Source organism: Coffea arabica, chromosome 1c (assembly GCF_036785885.1).
Source record: "Coffea arabica cultivar ET-39 chromosome 1c, Coffea Arabica ET-39 HiFi, whole genome shotgun sequence".
NCBI lineage: Eukaryota > Viridiplantae > Streptophyta > Magnoliopsida > Gentianales > Rubiaceae > Coffea > Coffea arabica.
Genome location: NC_092310.1, coordinates 8,068,198 through 8,089,060, shown reverse-complemented (window position 1 = coordinate 8,089,060; position 20,863 = coordinate 8,068,198). Strand labels below are relative to the sequence as shown.

Sequence of the window (20,863 nt, the reverse complement as noted above, 5' to 3'; positions counted from 1 at the left end):
GGTGGGAACATTGTATCATTGCTGCCTAGCCACACCCAATGGGCATCACGATCTCGCTACAAGTCTATTAAAAAAAAAAGAAAAAGCTTTTCAAGTGAAAATGGTTTCTAGGGCCATATAGGCTCGAGTATACCACTTTTTTTTTCTTTTAATAGTGTAAGTAGAAAGATTCGAATTCAAAATCTCACACTTACATTTCCTCTCCATCCGAATCATCTAATCCGTCCCTCTCTCCTGTCAAGTACACCACTTAATTATCTTACTAACACCACTAATCAGGACCTAGCTTATCCACCAAAAAATGAAAAATAAAAATGAAGTGAATATGTCTTTTCACCAAAAAAAAGGAAAAAAAAAGTTAAAATAAATGGAAACGAGAGTCTAGAGAAACTTACTTGCCAAGTCCATCCGATACATGCTTTGCTGGGATAGGCATATTCCAATGGGTCATAGCATGAGTTATTACCTCCGTAAGAAACAACACCGGCAAAAATACGGCCAAGAATATCAGTTCCTTTAGGTGCTTTGTCTATGCCATTACAAATTTCAGTGACGGGATAATTCGGCGGTGAGTTGTACTGAGCAGCCGATGTGTACACATACGAGCCATTCAAAGGCATGAAATTAAAAAAGAAGGACATTTCATTAAACAAATTCTTATTGATAATTTCAGAAACCTCCCTTGAGGTTTCTTACTATTTCACTTAGTTCCCTTGATGTTTTAAAATTATACTTACCTCCCTTGATATGACACTTTGATAACCAAACTTTAAAATAGAGTAAAAAATTTAATGAATATCCTAAAATGCCCTTATCTTACAAAGTTCAATTTGTTCTTCTAAACAAAAAGAGTATCAAGTTTTTCATACTAATATTTGTTATTTAATAATCAACTATAACAATAAATCTTTTACTATAATAGGGTATTTTTCATAGTACTTTATTGAGAATATAAATTCTTTTTAAGATAGAGAAGAAAGTGCTATTTTGTTTCTTTTAAAGTTTATGAACTATTGTTTTAATAAAAATTTAGGGACTAGTTTAGTGCAAGAACCATCATAATTTGGTAATGATTTTGGGTAATTTGTTTTTAATCGTTGTTGACTTATCCTTGATTTTGATACCCAAAAAAAAGAGCTACAAAAAAAATTGGAGGATATTAAAAGTTATCAAAAAAATATTACTAGTTTAACATTTAATTTGGATAGATATTAGGGACAATATTGATAGTTCTTCGATACTTCTAATGAAATACTAATAGAGAAATGAATAAGAAGAAAAATGGTAAAAAAAATTATAAAATCCATCCTTTGCATAAACATGGCAACAAGAGAGTTTTATTAAAAATATTAAGGTTAGTATTGTCATTTTAAATGGACAAGGGAGGTAAGTGTAATTTTTGAAATCTTAGAGGAGCCAAGTGAAATTTATTAGAAACCTCAGGGGAGGTTTCTGAAATTATCCCTTATTTTTATTCATGTTTTACTAATTTGATCCTATACATATGTAGGGTTGGGTACACCTACATGATTAATGTACTTGTGCACAAGTTTTGCTTTAAAGTTTGTGTAATCTACTTTAATAGAAACAACAAATAAAATTGATAGAAAAATGTTGACAACTTATAAATATAATCAGACAATGAAGTGCAATTTAATTGATAAGACGTTTCACTTATAATAATTAGGTCATGATTTGAGTCATCAAGGAGATAAGTAGGAAAACCACGGTTAATCCTTTTATTAAAAAAAAGAGAAAAAAACTTATAATATAACTCAAAATGGCTTTTAATTGGGGGCCAAACTATCAGCTAATTTAATGTCAACCTAAGATGGTAAGGTAATTAGTTGGATTAAAATAAAATACGCGTGAAACGCTTCTCCTTAATCATTAGACGTCATACCTAGCAAATAAAGCCCATTACTAATACATAAATGATCATGAATAAAGCAAATTATCAGTACATGTATGATAATGACTAGTTATATATTGGCTTGACTATTTCTATTTTATCAGAACATCTTGATTGGTAAAATGAATGAAAGCAAAAAGGATGGATTACGAGCAAGTCTTGAATATTTTGCTGAGAATGGAGAGACCATTTGGTTTAGAAGCAACTTTGTCAATCTCAGACCATGATTTTCTTAGAATTTGGCAACAGTGCTCACTTTTCTCCTGTAATTAACATGACAAACTTATTCTCAAAACTCTTGACATATAATAATTAATGTAATGATTAGATAAACTGAAAGCATGAACAACGTTTTCACTACTTTAAAGTCCTTGGTCACAATGGAATAGTAACCATGTTGAGGAGTGATGTGATCGAAATAAAGAATTGGAGCTGATGAGGCTAAAGCAACAAGAGCAATATGAGGATATTTGAGCCGAAACCACGACGCGAGCTGTGACAGCCCCACCTTCCCCTAAGGCGAACCAAAGGGGTTAGCGGACTGCCTGTCCAGCTCTCGCCAGGACTAACGGATCAGTTTACGTCGATCTACTACGTTCCGGAACACACCAATGCACGCAAACACGTCAAAATCACAAAATAAAAAAAACGAAAATCGAAGCCGATGATGAACAGTACCGGCCACGTCAGAATCCGGAGTTCAACCAAACATCAATCCAACATATATACATCGAAATTTAACATTTACAAGCCAAAGCGGCATACCAAAATATCCAACAAGTTCATACATGTGCAATTAGCCAATTACAAACCAACCATTGGTTGAAACAAAACACTTAGGGTTTTCACCCTCAAGGAGCTATTCAAAATATACATTTACATGAGCTCAACTTGACAACCAACTAGCACAACCTTTCCCAAAATAGTCATTTTCCTGTAAGGAAAACAAATGGAACGGAGTGAGCTAAAGCTCAATGAGTTACTACCACATAAGCAACGAAGAGCATATAGCATAACTTTTCATTTCAAGTACACAATTAAGGAATAAAATAAATCGGTAAAAGGATACGGACGGCTCTCAAGAGCCCCTTTCCACGCTTATATTCTTGATCCAACCTCATTGACCCTCCGTCAATGTTTAAGAGTACCAACCGTAGACCTCACTTCACTTCCATTCCTTCCACCCAACACCCCAACCGGGCCCGCACTCCAATCAGTAACTTTTGGTAATACTCGAGTTTACCGGAATCAAGAGTCTCATTACTACAAGATTCCCCAGTACAGTCCCCGTGGCATGTCAATTTTCACGACCAAGCTCTCGCCGGCTCGATTCATTTGACTACCAACGGGGTTGAGCTCAGTAACACAGTAAGGCCGTTGGATATTCGTCCAAACGACACCAAATCAGGTTTCCATGAAATGGAATTCAATAACTCATATATCAAGTTCAGTATTACAGTGAAACGGTAAACAGTCATTAACAGTATCAAAAGGGGTGAGAGCGGTCAAGTACACCCTCACCTTAACCAATTCCAATGGCCAAGTAAGCCTTCACGGCATCACAATCACATATATCAAAGCCACATTGTAAACATTCATGTGAGTAGTACACTCACCAATCAAGTAGGTGATGTTTCATGCACCGTCGTCAAAAGTACGTCGTGAACCACCGTCACGCCCTAGAACACGCAAACAAGTACAATGAGACTCGATAACGAGTCATAAAGCAATGCCAATCACAACCCCAATAGGGTTTCATAAGCATATACAAGCATCATAGGTAACCAGAAAATCAGGAAATGGCATTAGCTTTAACCCTGATAAAAACAATGTTTGACCTCATTTTGCGGTAATGGCACCAATTTCACTACGATTATCGGATGAGGGTGCAAGACCCACCATCTCGAGGCTAAAAGACAGGGCTACAACATCACAGAAGGTCACTCAACCCAGTTTTGAGTGCAAACAGGTCAAAAATGCAAGATACTACATCAAAAACGTAAAACAGAGTCACCAAAACGCATTCTAGCGGAAACATCATAACTCAGGCTCTACAAGTCCAAATCCAGAAATTCCAAAACCAGCTGAAAGCTAAGAAACAGGGCTAAATTTCATCAGAAGGCCTCAACAACTAATTCGGAAGCAATTCCAGCCAAAACAACCAATTACAGGAGCAATTCTCCAATTCGGGTAAAACCAGAACAGCAATAGTAATTTCGACTTATCTCATTCTACGCTACTCCGATTGACCTGAAATTTTACAGGTACCTCTAAAACATCATTCCCTACAACTTTCATGTTTTAAGCCAAGGCCAATTCGGCCTCTAACTATGAGATATAAAACCGGACAGAATTGAGGGGTATGAAACCCTAACTTTCCCATTTTCCTTCCAAACCTGAAATTGCTTGCAAATACCAATCATGTACACCTACTAGAGTCATTAACCATCATTTCCAACCATCATAGATAGCCACAATATCATGATCACATTAAACCAGAAAAATCACCAATAAATTGAAAACTTCATCAATTCATCCAAAAGCAAGAAATAAACCACAAAATTCATCACTTTAGCTACCACTAGGCACAAATTAAGCTTCATTAAGTGAAGGAGAAAGTTCAATCACCACTCACCTAGTAAACAAGAGAGGAAGAGTTGCTTGTCACCTTAGCTTCTCCAAACACTTCACCAAACCACTTACTAACACCAAATGGAGAGGTTTTATGGAGTAGAAACAAGATCAAATGGTTGGATGGTTACACTTAAGCAAGATGGAAGCAAGAATCTTGAAGAGTTTTCTTTCTTCTTTGCTCAAGGTGGCCGGCCACAATGGAGAAGACAAGAGTGAATTTTTGGTGATTTTTGAGATATTTATTCAATTGGTAAGAAAAGTCAAAAAGGTGAATAGTGTCCAACAAGTGCAACCAACCACAAAGTGACACTTGTCACTTCATAAAAGCATCCCTATCCTTTTGTTTCCTCTCACATCAATCACATCTCATCCTCTACTTATCTCTTAACACCCGATAAATTTCAACCAGTATCCGAAACTTAACCTTATTGGTCGAATTTTTCCGAACTTTTCGCACTAGTGGGTCCCACGTCCGTTATATATTCGTAATTTTTCAAAAACTATCCAATACTAGAAAAATCATCTAAAAACTATAATTACTCATAAAATTCACCAGGAAAAATTTTCCTAAGCCAGAAAATGCAGAAAACATGCCATTAAAGGGGAAAAACCCTAGGAAAATTATTAGGGAATTTACGGGTTCTCACACGAGCACTGCCAAGTTGAAATCAGAAACTTTTCAACACCAAGAAGTTTTTTTTTTTGTTTTGGTGTGGGGAGGGGGGGCAGGGCGGTGGAGCATGAAAATGCAGGATACTAAAAAACAAAAGAAAAAAACTGCTTGGCAAACTAGCACTTACTTCCTCCATACGATCCACCAACAACGATAACCGGAGAACTTTGAGCAAAAAATTTGTCTTTTACATGCAGTAAAATCTCTGAATAATTAGCTAAAGCTTGAGCCAAGTTGAAATAACCCCGTATAGTCGTATTTTTCATGGCTTTTTCCATTGATCCAAGTGGTATAGATTTTCCATAAAACCTATGCTGAAAAGGAAAATCAAGAGTCCTGAGTTTATTATCTATAGTTTATTAATAATATAGCAAGTTAAAAAAGAGGATTTGAAAGATGTTATGATAGTACTTTACCTCTATGTAGACAAGGATAGCCTTAAACCATGGAGCATTATCAGTAAGAAAACCAATAGATTCTAGATCTTCAGCCAATGGAGCTTCGGCGCCAAGATATGCCAAGATTGAAGAGTTCGAACTGGCACCACCCAGAATTTTGAATTGATCACATAACTTTGGTTGAATTTGGTATAGCTTTGTGTGTTATAATTGAAGTGGTCTAGTGTCTGCTCAAAAAAATGTCTTGAAATCTTCTGAAAGAGAAGCTTCAGTTATAGCATTCTCAGGGTCTCGAAGGTTTGTTCTCCGTATTGGACCGAGCCTCGGTATTTTGTGGGGATGGTCTATAACTGATGAAATGGAAGTCGAGAACCATAGGAGAAGAAGAAGAGGAGGCAGCCGTTGAGATAATAGGTTGCGGAGAAAATCCATGGCCAAAGAATTTGAGTTTCCTGGTCGATGATTGGTATTTTGGGTATTTTCTTAGTTTGTAATGTTCCAAGTTCCAACATGTGGATTTATATAGAGATATATGCTTAGAGCACGTCGTTTTCATCATTGATTTGGTTTGACCACATCTCTGGCCTGTATGTGCTCATACTAATTAGGAAATTTACCAGCTAGTGAAGCTAACCAGACGGATTTTTTCATTTCTTAGGCATATTTGACTGAGACGAGTCTTGATAGAATAAGATCACTTATTCCTTTTTTTTTCATAATTGAAATATGTCCACGTACACTTTTATATCCTGGAATTTATAATCTTATATATTGTAGAATTTCTGCCAATAAAAGGTGGCTCAATTGGTAAAAATGGATACATTCCTTACAAAATGTTGTGTGTTCAAATTTTATTATCGATATGAGAACTGTATCCATGGACAATTTATAAGAATCCTTGTGAGCGAGCTATGATTTCAGAAACATGTTCTTACCTGTAATGGTGACCAAAATGAATCCATCCAAACTTTTTTTAAAGAAAAATATAATGTTGAATTCCTACAAAATTCCTCATGATTGAAATATTTTGTAAATTAGGGATATGACAATATCACTCTAATCCAACTGAACAATTGTTGTGCGCAATTACATCTAACAAAGAGTACCTGCAAACAGCAACAACTTTTCTTATAGCTGAACAATGATTTCTAGAAAATTTGTGAGCAAGTTGCGATTTGAGAAATAAACGATAAATCTTCTAACAGAAAAAAGAATTAGAGAAAACATACAACTTGTAGTTCTCATATCTAGTTTTCTTAAACATTGGTGGATTTGACAATGTTGACTTTGGCAACTCAAACGTATAGCGCTAATGGGTATTTATTCATTGAGTAAAGTGCGCCACAGACAATCAATAACCACAGGCACACACAACCAAATGCCTATAATTTTGGACATTTTGTACTAGAGGTGACAATTTGGATTGAGATCCATTTATCCATCCATATAATCCATAATTAAATGGATTTGGATTATCCATTTATAGTGTTGGTTTTAAATGACTCATCAAAATAAAACTATTAAATTAAATGAATTTATTTGGATTATCCACAAAAACCATAAATATCCATTTCCTTAAAACCAAATAAAAGAAAAGGACTTTCAGTCCCCATTAATCCCCCAAATCAAAGGTTTGTTTATCTTTCTTCATTCTTCCTTATCCATACGCGTACAGATTCAAAATTATCAACATCGCTCCTCCAACTTGAAAGATGTTCTCGCCTACATTTTTTTCATTTTCTGTTTGTGTTTTCTAGTGGTGGTTCAACGTGGGCATCATTTCACTTTTGTGAGTTCCTTGCAGAGGCCGTAGTCTACGAAAATCACAGGGCAATCCTCATATTCGACAGTCATGGAAGAGTTAACTCTAGCGCAACAGATTTACCGTTGCTCCTGTGTTGGAACAAAAATGTTGCAACGTTGATTCGTAAATGAAAACGTAAGGGAAGCAGAAATCAACATTGTTGTTTTACAAATATCACGTCGTGGAATTGTAGAGCCCTTATATAGTATTAATTAGTACTTTTGTTTATCAAGAAAAAGAAAACGAAACACTAGTAGTACTCGTGTTCATGGAGTTCAAACTTGAGTTTGAACAGCTCGAACTGCTTGACGAATTTAGTTTGAGCCTAGCATGTGAAGTTTAAAAGTTCGTCGAACTTAATCAAACTTCATACACACACGCACACGTATATATATATATATATATATATTATTTATTAGTATAAAATGTCTATTATATCCCTTGTTTAAAATAAAATTATATAAAATATAAATTATATGGACCTCCCTCCTTTGATTATGATGTGATTCAGTCCCCATTAATCCCCCATTAATTACCATATGGCTATTTGTACAACAATCTTCATGATTAGTTCCAATTATTTTTGTCATTTATTGATTTTTGTCATTTTCAACACCTAAAATTTACAAGTACATAAAAAAGTATCTTCATATTACAAGAAATGGTAATACAAAAAAAAGTAACCAATATATTTAAATGAATTATAAATGGATAATTGATTTTTATTTAATCCATTTAGATCCATCCATTTAGATCCATTTAATAAATGGATCTAAATGGATTGGATAAATTTCATCCACCATCCATTAAGTCAAAACCAATTATAAACCATTTATCCATATTGCCACCACTATTTTGTACATTTATTCATTGGGTAAAATGTGCCATAAATCATTTCATGAGCGACATTTTGGACACATTTGAGTAACTCATCTTCTTCCTATCTGACTAATGCCAAAAAACTCCATATAGGACGTCGTATTCTTACTGTAGTCTAACACAAAACCAGCAATAACCACACACTGCTGAATGCCTTGCCACCAAAACCATTGGATTGAGATCCTCTGCTATTGAAAATGCTTGTGGCTCATAGATTTAAAACTCAACTTAGACTATATCTAATTCTAATTATCTATTAGCTTGCATCTGGTGGATTTTGAGTAAATAGTTGCTTGTTTATCAATTCTGCAATGTGATCTTGTGTTGGCACTAAAAATACGCGAACACAGCCAAGCAATTTTAACATTTATGAAAATATATTGGTAGAGGAGGAGCATAAATACACAACAAATATTCAACAATTTATTAATTCAAAAGTCAACAATAATAATATCAATTTGTAGTCCTTCGCTTACGATAACTTACAAATAACAATTTTTAGGGCTTTTCCTCTATCTAATGACTTGACTCAACTCAACTTTTCAAATAATAATTTACTACACTAGTTGTATATATAGAATGCAAAGCTTCCTAAATAAACAGAATTACAAGCCAAAACTCATTTGGACTTGACTTGAGATTTTTTAATCTAATATGGAAACTAAACAAACAGGAACCAAAACAAGAAACTAAAATAATTAGGAAATAAAATAGCTTGGTTTAGTTTCGATCATTACCTCCCTTAAATTAAGCTCTTCATTATGGTCATCTCTAATGCCATCTCGATCTTGAATCTCTATGAAAAGTTCAATCGCAGTAAGCACAACATTCAACTCTAACTTATGATTGGTCTTCAACTGCATCTTCACGCGTGTCAGCGTGTCAGTGGATTGAACTTGTATTTCTCGAACAATTTTTTTGCATGCTCTCCTTTGTCAAAAAATTCAAACATGTTTACCAATACTTGGTTGCACGCTCTATAATTTAATTCATCCACATTACCAACACAATTTCCCAACAATGCAAAATCATACATTACTGCCAAAGATTTCAACATCGCCATTTTTTTTGCTTTAATTTGTCCATTTGTACAATCCCATCCATTAAAACAATGTGAAAATCATCAATTAAATCATCCACTCCATAATTGATATCAGTCAACTCCACTAGTTGATTTTTCTCTTCAAAAATTCATCAATTCCAACAAAATCAAGAATTTCTCACTAGTGATTTTACTTTCTTTTTCAACCACATGTGAAACTTTCTTTTAAATCACAAATTCTTCAACTTCATGTGCACTCACAATTTCTACAATTTCTTCTTTCTCTACCTCATCCAAAAACTTTTTTTCTTCTTTCTCGTCACAAAATTTCTTCTGCACCATGGCCATAATAAGAATTCATCAAAATTTTCCAAGCCCCATTTGCCGTCTTTGCATGTATGAATTTTTTAACTACATGCAGCTTAACTTTTGTACTAAGATAATGGAATGCCTTACATTCTGAATGTTTATTTCTCTCTAACTCTTTAATTACATTGCTCAATAATTTCATATCTTTTGTAGGTTTACTAAATCCTGTTTGGATATATCCCAAATTCCAATAGCTCAAGAAAACATTTTCATCATCATAACCTAAACTTGAAATTCGTTTTTACCATCAAAGATAAAAATAGCACAACATTGAAAATAATATGGATCCATAATTTAATTTCACAAATAAATCTCAGGATCAAAATCCAGAAGTCTGATACCACTTGTTGGCAATAAGAAAAACATACGCATGGCGGAAGCAATTTTAACACATAAAAATATGTGGAAGGAGGAGGAGAATAAACATACAACAAATACTCAACAACCCTTTTTTAATTCAAAATTCAATAGTAACAATATTAAGTCATAGCCTTTCACTTACAATAACTCACAAATACCAATTCTTAGAGGCTTTCCCTCTATCTCACGACTTGACTTAACTCAACTCTTTAAAACTCAACTCAACTCTTCAAATAACAATCTACTATAGTAATAGTATTCATAGGCTGCAAAGTTTTCTAAACAAACACAACTGCAACAAAACTTATTTGGAACTAACTTGAGATTTCCTAATCTAATATGGAAACTAAACAAATAGGAACCAAAACAAGAAACTAACATAATTAAGAAATAAAATAGTTTAGTTTAGTTTCTATCTTCTCGTCCAGCAATCAACATCCTACACTTACAGGTTTTGAAGTTTGAACATTGTTTCTACGAAATAAACAAATAAAGCGGTTCATGGAATCTCCAAGTCAAATTCGGCAAATTTGGTAGTTTACCGAATTCTGAAATTAATTCAAAATGATATTAAGTTCGAAATTGGTGAATTTGAATGTGACATTGTTGAAAAATTCCAATGTCCAAATTACTAAAAATTTCGATTTCAAACTTCTGAGTTACAGTTTTCGATTCAATTAATGCATACCCCTAAGGAGTGAAGGGGAAGAAAAAAGAGGGAGTGGATAGAAAGGAAGGGACGAAGGAGGAAGGTAAGGAGGGAAAGGAAGGAAGAGGAAGGAGAGGGGGGAGAGGGGTGATGATGGTGGTGGAGGAGGGGAGGTGGTGATGGTGGGTGGTAGGTGGGAGAAGGAAGAGATGGTAGACTATTTATTTATTTATTTATTTATTTTTGTTAGGTGTATTTGAAATTATATATTTTTAGAGCATTTTGGAATTTGTTAGTGTTGATTTTAAAAATAAAACTAGTTGTTGGCAAATTGGACAGTCCAAGCAGAGCCCTAGAGAGCGTGGAACTCATGTACTGTAATCAAACTATACATTTCAGCTCTTATGGATGATAACCAAACAACCATCCAAAAACTTTCTACCTCGACATCCACAATCAGTCTTTGATTTGATTGAGTAATTGAAACATTGATAAAATGTAGAGAACAACCAAGTTAAATATCCACCATATAGTCAAGCAACATTGAAACCAATCTCAGCTAGTACAGGATAGATGAGATGGGCATGGGCCTGCAGGTGTGTTTGCAGACCCTTCAACCATGACATTTAAACTTTCTCAACCTCTGAGATAGTCCCATTGAACAAGCCCAACACCGCTCATTCGCTTGGCTTTTGATCAATCTATAATCTATTGCTCTTATAAATCTATTACGCTTTATATAAGTAGGATGGGTCTTGATGTTTTTTAAAATAACCATCCTTGTGAATTAATTTTTATTATCCCCTTTATGCCCTTATAATTGAATTTTGTTGTTGATTATCTCATATTGTGATATTATCAATTTATGATGATTATAGTTTATTATATATATATATATATCATAGCATTTTGTTTTAAGGATAAAATAAAAGTTAATGAGAAGACAAAAGATTAATTGATGATTAAGTTCACATACACACACAGATATAAAATATTGATCGAGAAAAAAATGAAAATAGAATGGCAAGAATAATCCAGAAATACTAAGACAAACAGTTTACAAATATTGATATTGATAAGCTTTTACTAAATTTGAACTTTTAACTGCGATTAATGTTTCAAAATTATATTTAAACTAATGCACCTTCTCTCCAATCATACTTAGTACTTCTTAATGTCTTAAACTATAAAAGGTCACAAAAATGTTGCTTGCAATGGTTTAGACCTTTTTTAAGGAGCGTCTCGGTGGAAAAGAAGGAACATTGCTTAATTTTTGTTGATAAAATTTTATCAAGTCATCAGACTTAGGCTGTAAGGCTTGAAAACTTGCTTAGTTATGTAAAAAACTTGGGAGGACAATATTCTTGGTAAGGAATGAAAGGTTAGTAAAATAGACCAAAGGTTATAGTAAGAAACTGTGACGACCCCACCTGCTCCTAGGGTCTACCCTAGAAGTTAGCGGATCGCCTGCCTGACTCTCGCCAGGACTCACTCACTTACATTAACTTCAGAGATAACATTATCATTGAACAACTGAACATTCACTCTTAAATACAACTCCAATCAACTGGAAACATAGGTTTGTCCACTAAAAGAAACAAAATACACGTTCTAAACATCCATTCTTAATATTGCATCAACTCAAAACAGAAGATTCAACCATCTTAAAATACAAAAGAAAACGTGACTCCAATATATACACATAGTGATGGATCTTTCCAAAATAACTTTCCAATTCCATCCAATCACTTTTCAATCTCCAACTCCTGTAAGGAAAACAAAGCTAAAAGGTTGAGCTAAATCCCAGTGAGGTTTGCCGAGCAAGTAACATTTAATAAACACTTAAATCAGTACAATTAAGCAAGTAGTGCAAATTTCACTGTACAATCACTTTCATTAAACAATTGAGGAAACACTTCACTAAACAATCACTTTTAAAAGGATACGGTGCTCGCATTAGAGTCACTTCAATGCACTACACACTCCGCCGAACTCCTCCTTATAACCTCCAAAACAATAAACACTTCCCTCACTTGGATGGCCATATCAATATCAGTAATCTGCTACACCATGGTAATACTCGAGCATACCGAAACACTTACCCAAAGCTACCGTCCTACCCGACCAAGCCCTTTGCTGGCTCGAATAGTCCGTTGAACAGAGGGTTTTGGGGCCCAGTTCAGCCGGTGTGATAAAATACACACACGGCTTACAGTCATGCACACTTACAATATCACTCGATCAATTATCGACCTTCAAACTCAACTAAGACGAGTGCGATAAAGTACACCCTCAACTTAGAAGGCGAGGGACAATTGAAAACACTTCACAATGAATCACTTAGCAATATTTCATAATAAACACATTTGCCATATAATTGCACTTAAGTACACATAAGCAGTTTAACACATAAATTCGGAAAACACTCACCAATTATTCAAGTAAATCACTTAGCAATATTTCATAATAAACACATTTGCCATATAATTGCACTTAGGTACACATAAGCAGTTTAACACATAAATTCGGAAAACACTCACCAATTATTCAAGTAACTCGAGCTTCGAGTCTGTTTCTTGGCTCGCAGCTAGTTCCTGAGATAATTATATAATTCCAAGGTAAATCTACAATTTGTTGCTATCTACCTATTATTTAAATCATTTGAATTAGGTTTGGCTTTAAATATAACTATAACATATTCAATATTTATTCTATTTTATTGTTTAAACTATTAAAATCAAGTTTGACCCTAAATGCAAAATATACGCGATATTTATTCCTCAATATTTATTTTCCAATTTAGTTCGAAACTCCTTGACTTTATTATCTTAAATCAAGATACATACGTATTTTCTGAGTTAATAATTTATAACATATTTATTTTAGAATTAAATCATTTTCCACTCAAGATTCTAGAATTAAGGCTTAGAAGTACTTCATTGGTCCCTTTTTAATTAATGAATCCCTAGGTTATTTGGTAATTAGATTTTATTCCACTACACCAGTCACTCAAATTTTATAGTCTTTAAAATATTTGTGAAGATAATATTAAATAATTAGAGGCCACTTTACGTATATAACTATCGTGAGTTTTTCACTCAATTGTCTTAGTTTAACTCTCCTCATGGAACTAGGTATAGCCGTTAATTCTCAGAACAATCGTAGCTATCATTTATGAAAGCTTACAGGTTGGAAATTAGAAGAAATGCTGGTTAAAACTAGTTCCTCACGGCTAGCATCTTAGCAAAGTGCATTCGGAAACAAAATGAAAGGCAACGAGAAAGGCAGCTTTGCCATCCTCCGGTATTACGATCATAACTAGAGCTACACTTATCGGATTGATGCAAATTTCATAGCGTTTCGAAGCTAAGATATAGACCTACATTTCTTATGAAGATATCTATACCCAGTTCTTGCATTTTCAGGGTCAAAAATGGCCGGACAGAAGCACATTCTGCTTCATTCTCTCGGCCGACATCCTACAATCAGTGAACTTGTTCCCCCCTTCATCACTCAGTTTAGTTCCTACTCATTCCTGTTTTTTTTTTTCTGGTTAAAGTTTAGAGGCATTAGTACAGGTTTCAACTCTGTAAGTCAGCTTTAGAAGCTAAGGTTTTGCAGGGAACAGTCAAGGAGCCGAAACCATAGCTGAACCAGGCCTTCTACTCGGCCAAATTGAAGGAAACGCGTGCAGCGGCTAATTATACAACATGAAGCTCTTCAAAGTGTTTTTACTTGTATATCAATCTTCCATGCATGTTCAGACCAAGCTAATATATAATATATATTACAGTTTAACATAGAAACTCAAGGCCAAAATCATGAAGACAGCTAGAAATCTGTCCATTTTTCCCCTTCTCGGTTAGCCTGGAAAAATTTCCAGCAGATAACTTCCCTCGGTTTCAATCCAAAAATCTAACTTTTCCCATAGTTTCTTCAACTAAACCCCTTATAAACCTGAGATAACCATAGTTCATGCATTTCTCACATTAGTTTCCAATTTTACACTAATTACAGGCTGCAACATTAGATAATAAACTCCCGTTCCTGCACTTCAGTCCAGTTCCAAAGTTTTCCCTCTCTAACAGATTTTCCTTCGGTTGAAACTCATTATTCCTTGCTAAAACTAACATGCATCCTATATTTTCAGTTATATTCAAGAAATAAAAAGGTGGTTACAAGATTCTTACCTTCTCCGTTAAATTTTAATGACGGCAGATTGCTCCTGCTCGTAGCTTCGGTTTCTCCTAAAATTGCAGCAGCTTTCACTTTTTCTCTCGGTTGAAGCTAATCAGTGAAGAAACTAACAAAGTTTCTCTTCCTATCCTTCACTTTAGCTCTCAGTTTTGGTCGGTTATAGAAGGCAGAAATGGGAAAGCTATTCGGATGCTCTGTTTTCTCTCTCGGTTGTTGCTGCCTAAGGAAAAAATGCAGAGTTCTCTCTCCCGGTCTCGCTCTTAGTACTTGGTCGGTAAGAAGGGAAATGAAATGTATTTCTTCACTCGGCCACCGCCCATACAATTTCACCGCTGTCCCCTTTTCCCCTTTGGTCATCATTTCATGTAGCAAACAAATGGCAGCTGTCATTGAGGTGTTATTCACCGCCCTAAGCTAAAGGCCAGCTCCTATTTTTTTCCACCGCTTAAGTAGCTTCCATTCCGTTCCAATTTATTCAAGTTTTATGCTTCTTTCAGTTTGATTATGTAGTACCGTTAGTTGGTTTCTTGGCTGCATGGAAGATTAACCAAAGGTCTAAGGTTGGTTTGGTCTTTTTAATTTTAGTTTATTTGTTTGCCAAGAGTCCGTAATTTTATTGTCTCATACATTGATTCAAAATTTTGTGTGTTCTAATTTGCATTTACCTTAAAAATTTCTTACATTGATTTTGACACATTTAGCTTTAAGAAAAGCTTATTAGACATGTACTTGTTGAATTTATTTATTTTTTTCTAACTTCTCAATTTATGGGGGTTCAATTAGGCATTTAAGGTAACCGTTTATTTGTTATGTATAATTTTTCTAATATCAAATTAAATAAAATAAAAATAATTTTAAGGTATACACATAATTTTCTCGGGTTCTCACAGAAACATTCCTTATGAATTTCTTGTATTTTAACTAGTAATTAGCCCATGCCTTAGCACATTTTTTTTACTAGTTTTGAATTTGTACAAGTAGGAATAACTCAAGCAGAAAGTTTAGCAATATTCCTATATATTCATGAATATTACTTTTAGAAAATTAATGTATTCTAATTGTTCAACTACCATGCCAATTTTCAAAAACTTCTTTACATACTTTTACTACAATATAATAATATTCATCAACTACTGCAAATATGAACATATTCAGTGTCCATCAATCATAATAAATCTGCCGATATAACAATTCAAATCATACTAATTTTTTTTTTGCACTAAGTAACGTTAATCATATTGATAAAAAAAAAAGATAAGAATTTTATAGTTTCGGGCACTAACTTTACTTGATGACATGATTAGGACATTCTGCCCTCCTATTGTGAGGTATAAAAAAGGGAATATTATGTTGGAAAAAAAAGCATATAGATATAAAAAGTAATTTTCTCGATGATACAGCTGAAAAAAGTTTATTGATAACACAGTTTTATTACCTGTAACTATTCATGCACTTCTGAGTATGACCTTACAAATGGTAGACGGTGCAAGAAACTGGCAAATCAATTTTTCAATTGTGATTTAGACTGTTTAGACCACTTATCTTCTATATTTTTCTAATTTCCTTTCTGTCATTTTACCTGTTTCATCTCATACAGCTATGTCAAGATAAAAATACTTAATTAACTGTAGTATACCTTGGTATTCTAGAAGAACGCATGATAATTATTTTCTTTTTCTTTCTTTTTTGGATATAGCCACCTTGGACCGAATAAAATTAAAGTGAGCCTCTGATCCAACTGATTCAGTGACAGGTATTATGGTGGTATGGTTAATTATTATTCGTTTGGTCTTCTAGACATTTATGATTACATAAACTTCCGACCTTTATGGTGGTATGGTTAATTATTATTCGTTTGGTCTTCTAGACATTTATGATTACATAAACTTCCGACCTTTATATGTGTCTATTAAACCAACCAATCTCAGCATTGTAGGACTGTTTCTTCGATGGTGAAACCACGTCTACTCAATCTACAGATAAAGCATATATTTATGCATAAATTTCTATTATTATTTGCATTTTGTTACATGAAGATATATTACAACATATATTAGAAGATATATAAACAATATTACAACATATATGGGGGAACACATAGGCTAGGCATGTTGTCTATACTTTATGATTTCATAATTTGATGGTAATTCATGAGTGGTGAAAAGTCTCCATGCAACGGAATTGAAGTAATTATATCAAGCTGTTGTTCCACAGCAGGCTTTAGCAGTACTTTGCAGTCATGTCAGTTTTACCAGCAAGGTGGTAACGGACTAATCTCATGTGCTTAAATGGCTAAAATTGTAAAGGGTGTTCTTCATCCACCAGCTCGCTTCTGTTGTTTTCACTGTCCCTTCGTTGAAAGAAAGGAGAGCCACGCAATATCTTGGCTTGTCTTTAGTCATGATTGCCTCTAATTATGACCCATATGGTTTATTAAATTCTATGAGATGTTATCACAAATCATGTTGGTAACCTAGAGCAGCTCGTGCAAAGAATTTGACGCAGGGAAGGTGAGTTTAAGTTACAGTTTATGCAAGTATTTACTAATTCAGTGGAAAACGGGCAATCGTAGCCATAACATCTGATATATCATGTACAACCCCTTACCCCCCTCCCTTTTCTTGGGATATACACTAATCAAAGTCTACTCAATTATATCTATAACTCCACCGGATTTTAGGCACTTTTTTTGTTTTCCATAATGTACATCTATAGCATCATCTGTCCTGGTTCAGCACAGGTTTGCAAATAATTGAGTTGATGACTAAGATCAACTTGCTCAAGAGTCAAGACTAGCAAGCTCGCAAGATTTTAAAGATCAGAACTAATAAATTGTTTCACCTGCTCTCCGTCGGTTTGAGGGGGAAGATGATAGATGGTCGAGATGATCATAAGGTTGACAGGATTGTCTAACAAATCCTTTTGTTACCCACTTCTTGTAGCGTGCGCACTTCTGTGCTCCAGTAATTGGTAATGTCGTAATTGGAGTTACATAGCCTGATATAATTCAACATTTGATCGATATAGGAAATTTACTTCGTCGTAGCATTGAATTATTCGTCTATTGAGCACTCGTGCGTATGCAGCCACTCGTCCATCGGCCCGGCGTCTGCACTAATGTCTGAGTGTCCTACGACAGCAGACCAGCCCAAAGTGGATATGATTATTTCATTTTACTCCCTGCTTGGACTCAAAAATTAAGAATGGTACATAAATGTATTTAGTTTTGAATCCTTTTGTAGACCCATTTTTAGTACGAAATATAGTTGAAAAGAGTTCGCGTCACCATTAATGGACTAGAATTAGTGGGGCTTATTACGGCCAAATATAATTTACTTGTACTGAAGGATTCTCTTGATTTGAAGGGAAATTGATGTCTGGTATTCAAATACTGGAAGGTTAATGAAGTACTAGTAATAATGCATATGAAGAGAGAAAATGATTGCATAGTTTAGCTAAGATATGCATGCCTTATCATGATCCGCAGCATGCGTACAAGAGATCCCTCTAAAGAATCATGATACTTCAAACACCGCAATATCTCTTGATGGCATCACATTGAACGTGCTGGCCCGTTTGCACTTCTTTCTTTAAGAAACTATGGTATCCCAGGTGATCAAATGGCTTATAGCGCTGTGGATTTTCCTCATCAATCAACTCCTGAGGGATGTGCAGGACCCCCTTATGGTAAGAGAGCATCAACACTGAGGATCTTCTTGCGTTCGCGTTCATATGAACTCGATGAAGACAAGGTCGTATTCTGTCGTTGCTCCATGCCTGCAAAAATAGATTGATTATCTAGATTTTTGTTTTTAAAAAAAAATAAAGATGCTTTCTAGAGGACAAACAAACATAGATTAATTTTTTTTTAAAAAAAAATTATAGAGGACAAAAGGAATAACTATATCAAAATCATTTGAGAAAACAAATATAAAAGTTATTCTGCTAGAGAACAATTGTCGTTTCTACAATGAGGGGGTCAATTGGTATACATGTTCACGTGACATGAGATCGCATCCTTATTCTTGTTTTTGTTTTTCCTCTTTCTTGTGGAATGCAAGTGTTTTGTTTATTATACTGAGAATGATTTCACCTTGCATTTTAAAAATGTTTCTTCAATTTATTTAATTTTGCTCCCAACCCAAACTCTGGTTTGAGACTCTTTTCACCCAGTGACGGAGCTAAAAATATTTTTCAGTAGGGGCAAGCAAAAATTAGCCACCAAAAAATAAAAAAAAAATCCTTCTAAGCAAATACTGCTAAATAAGTTACTCAAATGATAGGTAAAAAATCAAGTAGTATAAATTCACATGAAACCCTTACCATTTACCACTAGTTGTTGGAATTTGATAAGAAACCATGAACACTACTGACACCCTAAAAGTCACGCCAGTGGATTCCTATTGTCAAAATTCCTACTTTTAGTTATTAAATTCAAGAAAAGGAAGAGATGTAATGTAACCTACCATTAATGCATCTGCTGCCATAACAATAAATGATGAAGGCAAGAAATCAACAGGGATCCATTGCTCATCCTTCAAGTTTACCTCCAATCCATTAACTTGACTCGGAGTAAGAATTGTGATGAGGCTCTTATCAGTATGAGGGGGAGCAATCACGGTTTTCTCGTCTACTCCAGGCGCCTCGTAGCTGTTGAACCGAAGCAAGTACGTGATTGAATCTATGTGAGAATCACACTTCAGCTTCTCTACCCGATAGCTTTCGAAAACCATTCGAGTCACCACTTGTTCCAACTTCGCCACCAGATTTGCATATTCATGGATGATCCCACTAACAATTATTCATGAAAGGAAACAAATTGAAGGTTCAATTGATTTGGGATCAATACATTGCGCGCTAATTAATTGTTGGATTTACTCGTAACAATTGATAAGATGAGGATAAATCAAGTTGTACCTGAAATTGTCATCATTTCCTTGGGGCCACATGAGCTCAGAGAATTTCTTGACTTCTTCCATGTTGGTTGAATTTTCGATTCCCAAGCTCTCATGAATAGATGGGTCACGGTCGTTGCTAAAATAACCAAAAAAAAGCCTATCAGAAGTGTTCTTCTTTTTTGTTTCCACGGGAAGATCGAACAGTTTTTCTAGCGCAGAAAATACTGAATCCCTCAACTTGAAAGAAACTGCATCATACACAGCAAGAAAGCAACCGTACTCTTCAAGAGCGTGGCGGACTTTGTTGCGTGCCAAGGACCAGCTTTCTGTGCCATGCTGCAAATTCTCCTGGTCGAAGTTGATGACAGGAAGGTTTTGCAACTTTGGGTTATCCATGAAATTGAACTAGACGGATTTTGCAGCTCTAGCTCGATATTTAGTGTATTGAGAATAGTCCGATCTCATCTGCTCCAATCAAGGGTGTAGGATGTGGATTTATAGCATAGGGTCTGCGGTCTCATCTGTAGACCACGTGAAGTACTGAAGACAACAGAGCGGTCCATAATTTAATTTACCATTTGAAAAATTTAATATTGAAGACAACAGAGTCTCCTTCGGCTTTCTTCCCAAGCTCCGTTTCTTTCTACCTTTTTTTTTCCGGTGATTGGTGAGGCAGTAATTTTGGGGGGTTAGGGGTTTCCATCTTGGTGCGGAATGCCAAGGTGCAGAGGAAATGGAGACAGGAAAGGCGGATGAGGAGGGGGTGGTTGTGTAGATGACAGCGCTGAGGAGGAGGAAGCAGCCATTGGGTTTGCGGAGAGAGAGGAACGCCTTGTTGTGGCTATGGAAAACGTTTGTCAACAATAAAAATAATTACCTAAAACTTTGCGTATTAAACACATTAATCCAAAATTTTCTTTGTACACAATTGAATATTCTACTGTACATTGCTAATAATTCTTGGTTGAGTAAAAAAACATTTATTTGTGTATACGACAAGGCAAAGGTTGTTGTTAGTTGTTACATGTAGTTTGAAGAATAATAACAC

At 34.9% G+C, this 20,863-nt stretch overlaps 1 protein-coding gene and 1 long non-coding RNA gene across 3 annotated transcripts; both read right to left on the bottom strand.

Annotated features, from left to right (window-relative positions):
• Window positions 1-12,216: 12,216 nt before the first annotated feature.
• On the bottom strand, window positions 12,217-15,374 carry LOC140009649 (uncharacterized). 2 transcript variants are annotated; one of them, XR_011817136.1, is made up of 3 exons: window positions 14,911-15,293; window positions 13,261-13,314; window positions 12,217-12,486 (listed from the first exon to the last, which is right to left on the bottom strand). It is a non-coding gene; the product is annotated as an uncharacterized lncRNA (long non-coding RNA). The 2 variants fall into 2 exon arrangements; XR_011817124.1 differs by lacking the exon at window positions 13,261-13,314 and having other exon boundaries at window positions 14,911-15,374.
• A 2,942-nt stretch (window positions 15,375-18,316) lies between these two features.
• LOC113692440 (probable 2-oxoglutarate-dependent dioxygenase AOP1) lies at window positions 18,317-20,650 on the bottom strand. Its single transcript, XM_027211193.2, has 3 exons — window positions 19,835-20,650; window positions 19,384-19,708; window positions 18,317-18,694 (listed from the first exon to the last, which is right to left on the bottom strand). Exons 1-3 carry the CDS (start codon window positions 20,209-20,211, stop codon window positions 18,443-18,445), a joined length of 954 nt encoding a protein of 317 aa, XP_027066994.2. The 5' UTR covers window positions 20,212-20,650; the 3' UTR covers window positions 18,317-18,442.
• Between the last annotated feature and the right edge of the window lie 213 nt (window positions 20,651-20,863).

Excerpts from the sequence above, each read along its gene's own strand:
- LOC113692440 (XM_027211193.2), bottom strand. The coding sequence starts at position 20,211 with ATGGATAACCCAAAGTTGCAAAACCTTCCTGTCATCAACTTCGACCAG. Across the intron at positions 19,709-19,834 it reads GGAAATGATGACAATTTCAG|TGGGATCATCCATGAATATG; the intron begins GTACAACTTGAT and ends AATAATTGTTAG. Across the intron at positions 18,695-19,383 it reads TGGCAGCAGATGCATTAATG|GCATGGAGCAACGACAGAAT; the intron begins GTAGGTTACATT and ends CTATTTTTGCAG.